Source organism: Sesamum indicum, linkage group LG2 (assembly GCF_026168435.1).
Source record: "Sesamum indicum cultivar Baizhima isolate 11 linkage group LG2, ASM2616843v1, whole genome shotgun sequence".
NCBI classification, from domain to species: Eukaryota; Viridiplantae; Streptophyta; class Magnoliopsida; order Lamiales; family Pedaliaceae; genus Sesamum; species Sesamum indicum.
The window spans coordinates 4,103,097-4,119,331 of record NC_142658.1 but is presented as its reverse complement, the minus strand read 5'-3'; the positions used below and the strand labels follow the sequence as shown (position 1 = coordinate 4,119,331).

At 40.2% G+C, this 16,235-nt stretch overlaps 4 protein-coding genes and 1 pseudogene across 4 annotated transcripts; 3 read left to right on the top strand and 2 right to left on the bottom strand.

The window, feature by feature from the left end:
- The first annotated feature begins 1,744 nt into the window (after positions 1-1,744).
- On the top strand, positions 1,745-2,752 carry LOC105155415 (uncharacterized). Its single transcript, XM_088877956.1, has one exon. The coding sequence runs from the start codon at positions 1,795-1,797 to the stop codon at positions 2,707-2,709; it is 915 nt and encodes a 304-aa protein (XP_088734082.1). The 5' UTR covers positions 1,745-1,794; the 3' UTR covers positions 2,710-2,752.
- A 1,562-nt stretch (positions 2,753-4,314) lies between these two features.
- Positions 4,315-5,251, bottom strand: LOC105155414 (uncharacterized; annotated as a pseudogene).
- Positions 5,252-5,684: 433 nt separating this feature from the next.
- LOC105155413 (uncharacterized) lies at positions 5,685-6,722 on the top strand. Its single transcript, XM_088877941.1, has one exon. The coding sequence runs from the start codon at positions 5,778-5,780 to the stop codon at positions 6,615-6,617; it is 840 nt and encodes a 279-aa protein (XP_088734067.1). The 5' UTR covers positions 5,685-5,777; the 3' UTR covers positions 6,618-6,722.
- Positions 6,723-8,216: 1,494 nt separating this feature from the next.
- On the bottom strand, positions 8,217-9,492 carry LOC105155412 (uncharacterized). Its single transcript, XM_011071287.2, has one exon. It carries the CDS (start codon positions 9,150-9,152, stop codon positions 8,331-8,333), a length of 822 nt encoding a protein of 273 aa, XP_011069589.2. The 5' UTR covers positions 9,153-9,492; the 3' UTR covers positions 8,217-8,330.
- Positions 9,493-10,696: 1,204 nt separating this feature from the next.
- LOC148789127 (uncharacterized) lies at positions 10,697-14,089 on the top strand. Its single transcript, XM_088877522.1, has one exon. The coding sequence runs from the start codon at positions 10,697-10,699 to the stop codon at positions 14,087-14,089; it is 3,393 nt and encodes a 1,130-aa protein (XP_088733648.1).
- Positions 14,090-16,235: the final 2,146 nt, after the last annotated feature.

Below are 16,235 nucleotides of genomic sequence, written 5' to 3'. Positions count from 1 at the left end.
TCTGAGTAAGGCCAAGGGATCCTCAATATGTTCTCAAACAACATGAATATGAGCACTGAATAAATAGGTGAGTATGCGTCTCCAGGCACTGCTCACTACATAGAATGCACAAACAGTTCTGATGGTGCAGCCTAGTGGCTGAGAGCATTAACAAGAGAAACTCTTTCTTTGACTAGATTCCTGAACAAAGATTCTAGCCCTTCTTCTATTTCCTAAATAACCATTTCTAATGCTTTCAATTGCTTCAGAACATCTGGCACATCAACAGCATCCATGCATTTAAGCTGACTTGTGAATGTTCAAAACGTCAAAGACGTGAACTTCCTTTTCTTGGCTCATCCCAAAATGTATGTGTTTTGACCATAAATTTTGAAACCAGTGACCAGCCTCTTGGTTTTGAGATTGCCTTTTCCCTCGACATGAGCATCATCATAGACTTGAATATTGAGAAGCCAATTGCCTTAGTTTCTTTCAATTTGCATGTGATGGTTTTAAGATCTTGGTCCTTGTACAGAACTGCATTTGGAGAAAGTTGCTTGGAGCCCTTCATGTTCTTGATGCACTTTTTGATCCTTTTATAGACTTTCCTTCTTGGTGCCATGATATCATGTGCCATAACAGTTTCATCTCTACTCGTTCTGAGAGAGGATTCGAGTTCTTGAACTGATTCCTTCACAAGTGCCGTGATGTCCTTGTCAATGCCACAACTATCCAGCAGCCTCATAGATTTAACAAGCAACTCAAGAGCTCAAACTTTGCCTTGTTCCCGCTGAAAGCTAACCGTATCAAGTTACTGATGTTTTCATGCAAATTGTTTAGACTATCCAAGTTTCTGAAAACAGAAGAACTGATGAAGATGTCGCTTCTGCTGAGCTCTTTAGCCTGATAAAATGCTCTTCAAAATCTTCAGCTCTTGGATGAGATTTGGACGGGAAACTGTTAGACTGATAATGGTGATCCATTTTTACTTAAGAAAAGAATCGATTACTGTAAAGAAGCTAAGATGGGAAGATGTTGAGTCATTCCCTAAGCACCAGCCATATATAGGAAGATGAATAAAAGAGGCAGAGCAAATATTACCTAATCAAGATGTCTCTCATTATTTATTATAAAATGTTCTGTAATTACACACGATTGCATTGTCATGGTGGATATTGGACAGGAAGGCGACCAACTATTAACATTTCATGTTTGCCAGCAGATGCTGCTCATAGAATGGATCTTGTAGATCTGTGGTTTATGCTCACAGCTTTCAAGTTTTTCTCATTATAGTTGTCAACATTATGAAATTTGGATGCTTGTGTGCAATTATTTGTTGTTCTTCATAGAAAACAAATTTAATATGTTTTGTTGGTACCGAAATTGTCGATAATGAGCTTCTTGAGGGAATTGCAATGAACTTCTTCAGATTTCTATGGATTTAATCTAATTCGTTGTTTGTGGATCAGCAGCACTTAAGCTTTATAAAATTAAGTTTTGCTTCCTCTCTTTATATCACAGTGGAAGATGACAGGTTTCAGAAGTTGATTAATGTGTGAGTTGCATTGTATGAAGATCGTTATTATATCGACTTCATAGCTGTCAAGATTCCTCATGCTTCATGAGCAGCAATTTAAATGTGGCAGAGATCTCTATGATTGAGATTTCATCTTCAACTGTTCAATATATGGGGAGCAAGGTACTCGTGCACCATAATAGTTATTTCAACTTTGCAGCACCAGTGAGGTATCTGAGGTGGATTAGATGCCTTTTGTTTTTCAACTATCTCCCTATATATATAGGCAGTGCATAAAGATGGTTTCAAGCACTCTAACCTCTTCTCAAAACTCAAATACTACTTTCAGCCTAAAAGAACTATTTGAAAACAAAATGGCAAATCTGCATGTTCGATCAAACAGCTTGCCATCAAAATCTCACCCCATAGTAAATGATGTTGAAGATCATTTATGCAGGTTAAGGTCCTCCGAAGGGACATCAACATCATCTGCTTCTGTGACTGCAAACTTGGCCATCCTTAAGGATTTACATGAAGGTATCAGTCATCTGATACAGATGCCCTCAACCCAAGAAGCCCTCTGCCATGAAGACGGTGAAAGATGGACCAATGAGTTGCTCGAAGGCTCACTTGGGCTTGTGGATCTTTGTGGATTCACAAGAGATATTCTAAATTTAACAAAGGGATCTGTTCAAGATCTTCAGTCATCCATCAGGCGAAACAGAGGTGAAACTGCCACAGCTGACGACATCAATGCTTATATGACCTCAAGAAAGAAGATTAACAAAATGGTTAACAAATTCATCAAGAACTTCAAGACATTCGATAAAAATCCTACAGCCTTCTCCAATGAAGACTCTGACCTCAAGGCCATCGTAACGATGCTAAAAGAGACAGAGGCTTTTGATGTCTCAGTCCTGAAGTCTGTCCTGATACTTGTGTCTGGGGAGAGGGGAAGCTCAAAGAAAAGAAGCTGGTCATTGCTTTCCAAGTTTTCTCGAACCAGCCGTGTACACTCTGAGGTAGAACAAGAACGTTGTGCTGAGTACTTGTGCTCATTTGACCTCCAGAAGTCTGGGAAAGATTTGCAAATTGTCTTGAAGCAGTTGAAAGCATCAGAAATGGGTATCCAAGAACTTGAAGAGGAACTCGAGGCATTTTTCAGGAGTTTAGTCAAAACTAGAGTTTCCCTTCTTAATGCCCTCAACCACTAGGCTATTATTTGATGATGACACACAGTTAATTGTAAATATGTCTACAGCTACCATAAATATTTATAAAAGCCATATTCAGATCTTATCCATTTCTTTGATCTTATTTTCTGTTTTATAACTCAATATTTTGGCAAGTTCTTTTTTCTTTTTAATGTAAGACCACTCACCAGATTACATTCAGTAGAGTATATGCAACTTCATCTTTTCCAGTAGAAGATGATCTACTCATGGTGGTGCAGCTCAAAATCTTATCTATCTATTCATGGTTACAAACAGAAGAATTCTTACAAAGTAATAATTCATCCAGTTCTTTTTTTCAGGTTTTGTCTTCTTAAAAAGAATGGACCCTGTTCCTGTGGTGATGATTCACAAATTTCTAACTCACCAGGGCACCAATTTTGTAGCACAACTTTAATAAGTAGAACTGCATGGTAACAAAAACCTCATGGAATGACCTTAACTATAATCAACTATCAGCTTGGTTGTATTCAGCAATAAATTTTAGATATTGGTCAGTAAGTTTTTGGAAACAATCTGGGCAGAGACTGGTCATATATCTAATACTAAGATGTGAAAAGTTCTCCATTCATCCTCATAGATGTGAGAAGTTGGATGGAAGGTAACAATTTCTTGTCAAAGGATAAAATATGTCAAGCAGGAGTTAGTAGTGTACTCATGCGTGTCTATACAATAAGAAAATGCAACTGGTGAAACTGATATCACGAGCTCATCAATGTGCCAATGGTTGGAAATACTGATGATATTTCTTGCCACCCTGTTGTAGCATTTAATTTTTATTTTGTCTTTGATGAAACAGAGTTCTTAACAAAACCATGTGGCTGTCAAGGTTCAAATCTCTACACCAGTAGAGAACAAATTAATGGAGAAAACAGGCAAACTTATTGAATAATCAACAAAAAGAAAAAAGAAAAGAGAAGAGGCTAGTCATGACAACCAAACAATACAATGTGATTCCTTTGATTTTCCCAACTTCATCTTTTATAAATAGACATGCTTGATGGAGCCAATACTCTGTATGTGCAATTGGCTGATTCCACAACCCACTGGTGTTATATCAGCTTTGTTTCTGCATCTAATCCTCTTTCGGGTGCATGTTATGATTGTAAATTTATAAAAAGTTACCTTACTGCTTAATTATAAATATATTCCACTATGTTCATGACTCAAATGGTTTGCACCAGTAGATCTTTAATTGAATAAAAGAAATTAATTTGATCACTAATCATTTAGTACAACAGGTGCTTGATTAAGTTACAAAACTATCATAGAGAACAATAGACTTATTGAAAATATGACTTATAAAAAGTACATGTAAGTAGGAAAGTATAACAACAAATCTATTATGAAACTGAATGTTAATAAGTGAAATATGTAGGAATATTTTCAAATTTCAAAATTTCTTATGTTTTTCAAACTTTACATTTGATTGTCAAAGATGTGCACATCCAGAAATATGTTAGAATATAAATGATCTTTTATACATCCATGTTCCAGTTTGAAAGTGAATCTGTTGCTTCTATACAAAAATAAATAAATTTAGATAGACAGATAGATTCGTAGGAATTTCGGTTGATGATTTCTATATAGAACAGTATCAGTATCTATTTTTTGATATTTACAGTAGTGTGGTCAAAAATTGAAAATATCAGCAGAAGCCAGGGGGCTAATGGCTGAGAACATTAAGAAGAGAAACTCTAGTTTTCACTAAACTCCTAAATAAGGCTTCCAATCCCTCTTCAAGTTCCTGGATGCTCATTTCTGCTGATTTCAACTGCTTCAAAGTAATATTGTCCATCCCTTTTCTAGACATGTGGATGTTCAAGGAGCACAAGTTCTCAGCAGCAGTTTCCTGCTCTACTTCGGAATGTACTCGTTTGGTCCGAGGGAACTTGGAAAACAACGACCAGCTTCTTTGCTTTGTCTCCGCAGACAAGAGCATCAATACAGACTTTAGGACTGAGAAATCGAGGGCCTCTATTTCTTTGAGCATCGTCCCGATGGCTGGGAGTGGTGTAGAACTCTGGTTTGAGCTCTTCAAATTCTTGATGCACTTATTGATCATCTTGTTGATCTTCTTTCTTGAGGCCACATAAGCATTGATGTTGTCTCGTGTGGCGTTTTCACCTCTATTTCTCCTAATGGAGGATTCAAGATCTTGAATGGATTCCTTGGTTGAACACACCACATCTCTTGAAAATCCACATAGATCCACAAGCCTGAGAGATTCCTCAAGCAACTCATTTACCCAAGTTTCACCTTGTCCCTGTAAAAGGGCTTGTTTGACTGAAGACATCTGAATCAGATTAGGCAACTCCCTGAGGTTAGCCAAGTTCCCACATATAGAAGAGGCTGATGTTGATGCGGCTTCTGATGACTTTAACCTGCATAGATGATCTTAAACACTTTTCATTACTGGATGAGATTGAGATGGAAAACTGTTTGACCGAGAGTGGAAAGTAGCCATCTTTTTCTACCGGAAATGAACTAGTTGAGGCTGAATCTATAATTTGTTTTTGGAGAGAAAGTGTTGAGGCCTTGAAGCCATCTCTGTGCCACCAGCATATATAGGAAGAGGGTGAAAGAATACAAAAGGAATCTGTTCCACCTTACCATGTCTCACAACTGTTTGGAAATGAATTAAATGTGATCCCTGAATCTGAAGCAACTGAAATTGGAAAAATTCAATCAGCAGATCTTGCCTAGGTTGTATACACAGATCACGCAGCATTAGGAATCTTGACAGCCATTAAGTTGATTTAATAATGTGACTTCCTTAATGACTGAGGCATATCCAGCTTATAATATGTTTTCTGCAGCAGAGAAATGGAAGAAAAACTTAAATTTCATTATGGTGGTGTTTCTGATCTTCAGACATGGAGAAACATAAACAATTATGATTAAGAAACATGATTGGTATAGATGCGTTTTGTTTGTCAACTATCTCCCTATATATGTAAGCAGTGGAAAGAGATGGTTTCAAGCACCCTAACCTCTTCTCAAGACTCAAATTTTCTCATTTCAGCCTAAAAGAATTATCTGAAAACAAAATGGCGAATTTGCATGTTCGATCAAACAGTTTGCCATCAAAATCTCATCCCGTAGCCACTGATGTTGAAGATCAGTTGTGCAGGTTGAGGTCCTCTGAAGGAACATCAACTTCAGCCACTTCCGTGACTGCAACCTTGGCTAGCCTCAGAGATGTGCATGAAGGTATTAATAATCTGCTACGGATGCCTTCAACCCAACAAGTCCTCTGCCATGGAAACAGTGAAACATGGACCAATAAGTTGCTTGAAGAGTCACTTGGGCTTGTGGATCTTTGTGGATTCGCTAGAGATATTCTGAGTTTAACAAAAGGATCCGTTCAAGATCTTCAGTCCTCCATCAGGCGGAACAGAGGTGAAATTGCCACGCCAGGTGACATGAATGCTTATATGACCTCAAGAAAGAATATTAACAAAATGGTCAACAAGTTCATCAAGAATTCCAAGGTCTTCAACAAAAATCCCACAGCCTTCTCCAATGAAGACTCTGACCTCAAGGCCATTGTGACAATGCTAAAAGAGACAGAGGCTTTTGATGTCTCAGTCCTGAAGTCTGTCCTGATACTTGTGTCTGGGGAGAGGGGAAGCTCAAAGAAAAGAAGTTGGTCATTGCTTTCCAAGTTCACACGAACCAACCGTGTACACTCTGAGGTAGAACAAGAGCGTGGCGCTGATTACTTGTGCTCATTGGACCTCCAGAAGTCAGGGAAAGATTTGCAAAATGTCTTGGAGCTGTTGAAAGCATCAGAAATGGCTATCCAGGAACTTGAAGAGGAACTCGAAGCATTTTTCAGGAGTTTAGTGAAAACTAGAGTTTCCCTTCTTAATGCCATTAACCACTAGACACTCATTTCGATCATGCCACACAATCAATTGTAAATATGTCCATGGCTACCACAATTATTATAAAAAGCAGATATTCAAATCTTTATCTGTTTCTTTTCATCTATTTATCTGTTGACTTTTTCATTTTAGTACTCAATATTGGGCAAGTTTGAGATTTCTTTTTCCGCTTGCTATTCCAAGACATTCATGGAGATTCATATTTTCAATGAGATCAATAATAGTGTTTATCAATGATCTAATCCCGTAGTAAAGGCTGAAACTTTGGCTTCAGCTTCATTTTACTGGAAATCTTCTGGCCATAAAATTGATTCCCACTCGTCAAAAATGTTTGACTACCTTTCAACCATAAAGTATAATCCCTTTCTCTTCCCCTCGATTTACTCATGGTCTCGGACAGAAGAATTCCTTAATAAGTAATGATTCATCCAGCTTTCCTGTCAATTTTTCTTCTTAAACAGAATAACTCTTTTCCTGATCTGATGACAGGCAATTTCCTAACTCAACGAGGATCAATTCCATTTCAGAACCTTTATATGACAGAAATTGTCAGGAAATGACCTTAAGACGATCAATTATTACCTTAGTTACAATTCAGCAATAAAGATATGAAACATCAGTAACTAATAAGTATCTGGAACAATCTGGCCTAACTGATCATATATCTAATGCTAAGCTGTCAAAAGTTCTCCGTGTTCGTCCTCATTGATATGAAAATTTGGATGGAAGATAACAATTTTCAACTTCCTAAAGGACAAAATATGTCAAGCAGGAGCAAGCGTTGATAGGAAAATGCAGCTGGAGTAACTTATATCATGAGCTAGTCAATGCGCCAATGGTTGGAAAAACCAATGATATGTCTTTCCACCCTGTTGTTGCATTTAATTTTTATTTTGTTCCATGATGAAGCAGAGTTCTTATAACAAAACCATGTGGCTGTCAAGGTTCCACTCTCTGGCCCTGTAGAGAACAATTAGTGGAGAAAACATGCAATCTTGATCAATTATCAACAAAAAAGGAAAAAGAAGAAAGAAAGGAGAAAAGAGAGTAGTGATGACAACCAAACTAGGATGTGATTCCTCTAGTTTTCCCAACTTCATGTTACAACAAAACAAACATGAAGTTTGTCTTCACCATGACATAAGCCAAGACTCTGTATATGCAATAGGCTGATTCCAAAATAAACAAAAAATGGCAAAAACAAAGTGGTGTTCTGCCAGGTGCTTCAGCATCTAATCCTCTTTTTATTTTTAGTATCTTCATGATTCATTTGGTTCGGACACTAGATCTTTAATAGAACGAAAACAATTTATTTGATTGCTATTTTAATATACGAGGTTCTTTATTAAGTTAAAACTGGTAGAAAACAATATAATTATTCAAATTATGATTTGAAAAATGATTATATATATGCGAAATTAGTATAACAATAAATTTATGATGATAATGAATGTTAACAAGTGAAATATGTACGATTTTTTCTAAATCTATGCGCAAAGTTTAAATTTGACAGTCCGGATTACACGCTCCATGCATTACAATTTGAAACTGAAGCTCTTGCTAGTACACAAAAAATCAATAAATTTAGTTAGACGGATAGATTCATCGAATTTATGTTGATGATTTGTATATAGAACTGTATCAGTATCCATTTTTTTTATATTTACAGCAGTGTGATCAAAAACTGAAAATGTCAGCAGAACCCAAGGTGGGCTAATGGCTAAGAACATTAAGAAGAGAAACTCTAGTTTGAACTAAACTCCTAAATAAGGCTTCCAATCCCTCTTCAAGTTCCTGGATGCTCATTTCTGCTGATTTCAACTGCTTCAAAGTGATATTGTCCATCCCTTTGCTGGACTTGTGGATGTTCAAGGAACACAAGTCCTCCGCACCCTTTTCTTGCTCTATCTCGGAATGTACTCGTTTGGTCTGAGCGAACTTGGAAAGCAACGACCAGCTTCTTTGCTTTGATCTTTCCTTCTCCCCGGACAAAAGGATCAATACAGACTTTAGGACTGAGAAATCAAGAGCCTCCGTTTCTTTGAGCATCATGCCTATGGCTGGGAGTGATGTAGAACTCTGGTTTGAGCTTTTCAAATTCTTGATGCACTTACTGATCATCTTGTTGATCTTCTTTCTTGAGGCCACATAAGCATTGATGTCGTCTCCTGTGGCTTTTTCACCTCTATTTCTCCTAATGGAGGATTCAAGATCCTGAATGGATTCCTTGGTTGAGCGCACCGCATCTCTTGAAAATCCACAGAGGTCCACAAGCCTTAGAGATTCCTCGAGCAACTCATTTACCCAATTTTCGCCTTCTCCCTGTGAAAGGGCTTGCTGGACTGAAGGCATCTGAATCAGATTGTTAAGGCCCTCATGCAAATCTCTGAGGCTAACCAAGTTTGCACATATAGAAGTGGTTGATGTTGATGCTGATTCTGAGGATTTTAGCCTGCACAGATGATCTTCCACAACATCGATTACTGGATGAGATTGGGATGGAAAACTGTTTGATCGAGAGTGGAAAGCAGCCATCTTTTTCTATCAAATTCAACTCTTTAGCGATCAATTTAGACTGCTGTGTATTAAGAAAGATGTTGAATTGGTTGAAGCCATCCCTCTGGTATCTGCTATATATAGGGAAGAGAGAAAAAGAAGACAAAAGGAACATATTCCACCTACATTGTCTCATCACTGCTGAGAATATAGAAATAAAAATGGTTGTGCCCGAGTGCCGTGTCTCCGGGATCTTGAACAATTGAAAACATAAAACTCAATCATAGAGTTCTCAGCCACATTATAACTGCTAATCTTGAAGCATGAGGAATCTTGACAGCCATGAAATTAATATATTCAATTGATAATTCATCTAGTTGACTCATTAATCTATGAGCCTAATCAAAAACGTTTCCTAACAGTGAGAGCTGGAAATAAAAGATCAATTTTTCAGGTTGGAAGGTTTCTGATCTTCTGACAATGATGAAAATATAAACTAACGCGCACAAGTGTATAAATAAACGTGCTCTTACAAACATTAAGATCACGGAAAATGGTGAGTTTATTCATGAATATATCCTTCATTTAAAAAAAACAAGGCTTGTGGAATCTTGACAACATAGCATTAAGAGGATAAATTACTGTGCACGCTGATGTTGTGCATTGCAGAGTTCACCACGATGGACAAAGATTGTACGTTAAAGGTGTCGACGCTTGTAAAAACGACCAGACAAATATAATTGTGTATATCGATCAACTAGTCACATTTTTTAATCCAATAAACATGGTTTTAACTAAAAAACTAAATATTACGTTAGAAATGTAAAAGCTGAACCAAAATCAGCTAAAAGTTTTGATCCATGAATTCAATCTGTTGCACCAGAAATTTGCTGACTGATTCCTTAACGCGGTACGCACGGAATGCTCCCGAATAGAAGCAGAATTCTCCAAGTTACAAGTCACCACACGTTTCCATATTGGACTATAAGTCCTGGCAAAGTGTGACACATCAGTGTATTTGGATAGAACAGAAAGACATTTTAAGATATGGTCGAATATCCATAAACTGAATTAGTGGGTGATGAAGGGAGATAACAAAAGACTAATATACCCTTAGTATGAAGGATAGAGATAAAGGCACAAAAATAGGGATTAAACCTATTATTTACGTGGGCTAATCTTAAAGACGGTTAAGGGCAATCTTACACCCGCAAAAGGTGGGCCACGATAGCGAGATGAGCGGTCGTGGAAGCGGGCATAAGGATCGTGCAGAGGACACGAAAGAGAATCAGTATAAATAGGAGAAGGAAGAGAGAAAAAAGGGTTGGTCTAGCTTTCAATTTCACTTTTCATAATATTTAGTACTTATATTTTTTACTGGAGAGAATCCTCAGTACTGACTTGACCGTCGGAGCATCTACGCCGGTATCTACTCCGGCTAGGTGAGGTTTGTTCTGTTGTCAGGTTATAAAGGATCCGTCGGAGCTGAAGGGGACGACATAAAGCGCGACCCGCGATCTCAGTCGGATCATTTGGCGCCGTCTGTGGGAACGTCAGGTGACGGATTGGAACGCGTTTGAGAAATGGAGACTCCAGCAGAAGATCAAGCACCAGTTGTACATCTGTCACGGCAAGAAATGGATACCCCCATGACTGATCGGGAAGGAACTATACAACTGACACGACGGGAACTACAACAAATGATGGAAGAAGCGGGGAGGAAGGCCTTGGTAGCATATGAGAGAAGAACGGCAACTCCTTTAGAAAGGGAAATAGCGGGAAAAAGGCTGTTTCAGGAAAGAGTCGAGGTGCAAGATAACGAGGGAATGAGTAGACTGGGGGCGAATAGAAAGGGTCCGCTGCCTTCTGATGTGGGGTCCAGTAGCAGGGCTTTAAGTCGTCCCAGAGGGCCAGCCATATCTCGAGCTGAAGTAGATAATGTTAGTAAGCAGATCGCCCAGCTAGGAAAGCAAATAGATGAACTCAAGAAGAGGGGAGAAATAGTAGCCCACAATCGTAATTCGCCATTTGCTAATCGGATACTTATAGAACTGGTCAATCCGAGCTTTAGGATGCCCGACCTCCCAAAGTATGATGGAACTCGGGATCCACAAGAACATCTAGCTGCTTTCGATATGGTAATGAATTTGTATGGACAGTCAAGCTCCATAGTCGCCAAATTATTTGTTACCATGCTAACAGGAAAGGCCCAAGAATGGTTTACGAATTTGCCCCCAGGCAGCATAGATTCGTATGAGCAACTAGCACAAAAATTTGCATTCCACTTTGCGAGCAAGAGAAAACAAAAGAGATCAGCTACGCACTTATTTACTATTCGGCAGGAGGAAAATGAAAGTCTGAAAAATTTTATAGGACGTTTTAATAACGAAACGTTGGAGGTGCAGGATCTTAGAATAGACATGATGACTAGTATCCTAATCCATGGATTGAAGAAAGGAGTTTTTGCATCGGCTTTAGCACGGGACCCGCCAATAGATACAGAGCAGTTGATGGCAATGGCGCAAAAATACATTGATGAAGAGGAGATGAATGCAATGAAGGATGAGGAGTGGAGAGTTACATCAGAACGAGCAAGAGATGGAAGATTCACCAGAGATCGGGATATGCGACCAAAAAAGGAGAAAGAAAGGGAACCACCTTACCAGCCGAAATATAGCAGGTATACTCCTTTAAATATGACCAGGGCTAAAGCCCTCATGCTGGTGGAAAAAGATAAAGTTTTGATGTGGCCGAAGCATACGAGGATTACTCCAGCCAAAAGATATTCGAACAAGTACTGTCGGTTTCATCGAGAAAGAGGGCATGATACAGAGGAGTGCTATCAATTGAAAGATGAGATAGAGCGATTGGTGCGACAAGGGTATTTCAGGAGACAGAACCCTCATAGTTTTGAAGAAAGGAGACGAGATCGGAGGGGCAGATCGAGCAGTAGAGATCGCAGGTCAAATTGGGCAGAGGAACGAAGGAACCAGACAGTGGCGGAGAACGCGCCTGTGAAAGGCATTATCCATACTATTGCAGGAGGATCAGAGGGATGGTCGAGAAGGGCTAGAAGGAGATTCGAGAGAGAGACTAGGTGGGAGCGACGTAAGCAAGGGGTGCATATAACGAGCAACCCCGAGATCGTGTTTGGAGATCAAGATGCGGGAACCAGGATCGTGACAGATAATGATCCAATGGTGATACGAATGGACATAGCAAACTTTACAGTCCATAAGGTTTTGGTAGACAACGGGAGTTCAGCAGATATAATATTTAAGGAAGTATTGAATAAGATGGGGATTGATAATATAAGACTGGAACCAGTAAATATTCCACTGGTAGGGTTCGGAGGAAGCGAGGTCGCATCACTTGGGACGGTGGATTTACCTGTATCTTTGGGAGAAGAGCCGAAACGCAAAACATTGATGGTAAAATTTTTAGTTGTTGATATGCCTTTTGCTTACAATGTTATCCTGGGAAGACCTGGGCTTAATTCTTTCAGGGCAGTGGTATCAACATATCACCTCAAGATGAAGTTCCCTACTCTATCCGGGATAGGGGAGGTCGTGTGCGATCAGATCGAAGCCAAAAGGTGTTATAATTTATCTCTGGGAAAGAGTGAGAAAAATGAAAAGAGAAAGCTTCAGTGTGTGAAGAAAGAAGACTGGCAGACACTGAAAGTAGGGAGAATAGAACCTGTTGATCATAAAGAGGTGGAGTTGATACTAGGAGACCCGACCAAGGTCACCAAGATAGGAACCAACTTGGGGCAGTTCGAGGGAATCATGATTACTTTCTTAAGAAGTAACGTTGATATGTTTGCATGGGATCCGTCAGATTTTCGGGGTATAAACCCGGAGGTGATAGTACACAGGCTAAATGTGGACCCTTCCATGCGACCTGTCCAACAGAAGAAGCGAACCTTCGGAGGTGAGAAAAATGCAATCATTGAGGGAGAGGTAAATAAATTACTTAAAGCGGGTTATGTATCCGAGGTTCAATATACGGATTGGTTGGCCAATGTGGTCGTGGTACTGAAGCCGGGGGGTAAATGGAGAATGTGTACAGACTTTACGGATCTCAATAAGGCGTGCCTGAAAGACCCCTACCCACTACCGAGGATTGATGTCCTAGTCGATTCGACGGCCGGATATAGGACATTTTCCATGATGGATGCGTATCAGGGGTATCATCAGATTTTTATGGCACCAGAAGATCGAATAAAAACCTCCTTTGTAACTGACCGTGGGATTTATTGTTATAATGTTATGCCTTTTGGATTGAAAAATGCAGGGGCAACATATCAAAGGTTGGTGAACAAGATGTTTGCTCAGCAAATAGGGAAAACCATGGAGGTGTATGTGGACGACATGTTGGTTAAAAGTCAACAACCAGATGAACATTTGGAGCATTTGAAGGTAGCTTTTGCGATCATGAGAGAACATGGGATGAAGCTTAATCCCAGCAAATGTACATTCGGAGTAGGCGGGGGCAAATTTCTTGGATACATGGTCAGCGAACGTGGGATTGAAGCTAACCCAGAGAAGATAGAGGCCATACTGAATCTGAAGTCGCCTACATCCATCAAAGAGGTTCAGAAGTTAACAGAGATAGGAGAAGAATCGCAAAGGATTATAAACTTCGATCCAGAGAGGAATGGAGGACAACGAGCATTCAACCTAGACATGCTGGAAGAGAAAAGAGAGGCAGCGCGAATAAGGATGTTGCACCATAAAAGCCTAATGCTGAGAGGTCATAATAGAAACTTGAAGCCCAGATCGTTACAGGTTGGGGACTTGGTATTGAGAAAAGTGGAGGTTTCGAAGCACATAGGAAAACTCGATCCCAACTGGGAGGGGCCTTTCAAAGTTGTTGAGATCGTCGGGAAAGGGACATACAAGTTACAGGATGCTCAAGGCAAGGAATTACCCCGACCGTGGAATATACAAAACCTCAAGAAATTCTATGTTTAAAACCTCTATCCATTAATCAAATACCGGAGGATATGGAAAAGGTCGTTACGTTATAATAGAACGACCTTAGGAAGATTGATCTGGGAAAGATTATGAATGTCTAGTCTGAAAAAGACTGATGTAAATAATAACCTGCGAAAGGTTAAGGCATGGCCTGAAAAAGGTCACTGAAGTTAGTTTTCCTTCTTTATCTGTGAAAGATCATTTCAATTTTAAAGCTCCATCTATCTCAAGTTTTCTACAAGTAGCAAGTCGATCGCATTAAATTGTATCTGAAAAAGATCAAATTATCAATACCTTGAACAGAGTCCCAAAAAAGGCACTAAAGAAAGAAGTTACATATTTTCAATTTCATCCATAAGAACAGAAAATTCATCATTTTTAGGGGAGGGCGTATCATCCTCCTCCGGTAAGGGATGAAGATTAGCATCCAAACTGGGGTTGAGGCGAGATATATCAAAGTTGGGAGCAAATCCTTGAAGGTGAGAAATCTGGAACTTGCAGCGATCAAAACCTTGTAGCAGGTAGTCGGCAGCTTTAATTTCCACAGCAGAGTCAAAGGTGGGGGTCTTTAAAAAGTCCCGAACACCTTGGAGACGAATCCCTCGAACTTGTTGTGTAAACTCCTCCGACTTCAAAAAGATCTCGCGACCTTCAGCAACGCCCACGATCTTCCCTGCCGCATGACCTGCTTCAAAACCCCGTTTTTCTCCTTCGGCAGCTGCTTTGGAAGCCTCAGAGACCACTTGCGCTTCAAGCTCTTTGATTCGAGCCTCCTGGGTCGACATCGATCTCGACCATTCTTCTTCCTTGGAGGAAAAACTAGTAAGTTGGGCCCTCAAATCACGGATTGTACGCTCCGCTGCCATTTGATTGTGGCGGAAACCAGCACACTTCAGACTAAGACCTCGTACAAAGTTGGACGCCTAAACAGAAAACAGTTAGGGAAATTCAGGGACAAGCAAAAAAATAAGCGAGAAATAAGATACCTGGACAAGTGAGTGGGCACAATGCTCTTCCATTCGGGTGAATGAGGTTTGCAAAAGAGCTGCCTGATCGAGAGGAAGGCAGCTAGCATCATACAGCTCCCAGGAATCTTGGCCTGAGCGAGTTCGAAATACCGAGCTGTGAGGAGAAATTTGCCAATCAGGGATCCATTTATCCCCTTCCATATGGGCCACTGGATGATCGGGGCCTCGAAGGTCTGATCGAGCAGTTCTCCAATAATCTGTGAGACCTCGCAGTACATCCATGTTTCGCCTGATCTCTGACCTGGTCCCGGTCCCATCCGAAGGTAATCCTCCACTAAATTGAGATTGAGTAGGCCCCAGGAGGTTAGGACGGAAGGGTGATTTCCCGCGGGACTTCCTCTTTCGGGAGGACTCAGCAAAATCTCCATCATTTAGAGCATGATCCTGTAATCTCCAGCTAGGAGACTGAGCGGCAGGGTGATTAGGGGGAAGGAGGTTGCGTGCCTGAGTCTCTTCACTACCTACTTCGATGGGAATCTGACAAGGAGGGGTATTAGTATCTGGTGTTGAGGAAGCGGCTGCCACAGGTTGGGAAGAGGCAATTTGCATAGTAGCTTGGGCTTGAGACTGAGCCTGAATCTGGGCTCGAAGACGCTTGTTAATACGAGCTTGACTCACCATGGAAACTGCAGAGATGGAAAGAGGAGAATCCGGTTAAATGTCGTAGGATAAAATAAGAAGAAGGAATAGGAAATCGGATCACCTAAGGTACCCTCCACCTGGAGAGAGGCAGGAGTTAAATGGGCGAGCCAAAGTATCTCTTCGACTAGAATCTTCTTGGGATTATACCGGTAGGTAGTAATGCTGCTTATCTGATCCCCATCTAAACCCTCACCTTCAGTAAGAGGGGTAGGTTTATCTACCTTCCAATCTAGGGAGAAAGGCCATTCGCGACCAGGAGGGGGTCTAACAAAGATAAAATGGGATTTCCAGGGACCAACGTTGGATGTAAGGGGGTCAAGGAACCTACATTCCTTTCGGGAGGTTAAGTAGAAGAAACCATTATCTCCAGATCGTACTGAGGTCGTGAAAGAATATAACGACCAAAAATTTTCGAAGCTTGGTTCAAACCTATGTACACGCATAATAATGATGAACAGAATAATGTGGCGTAT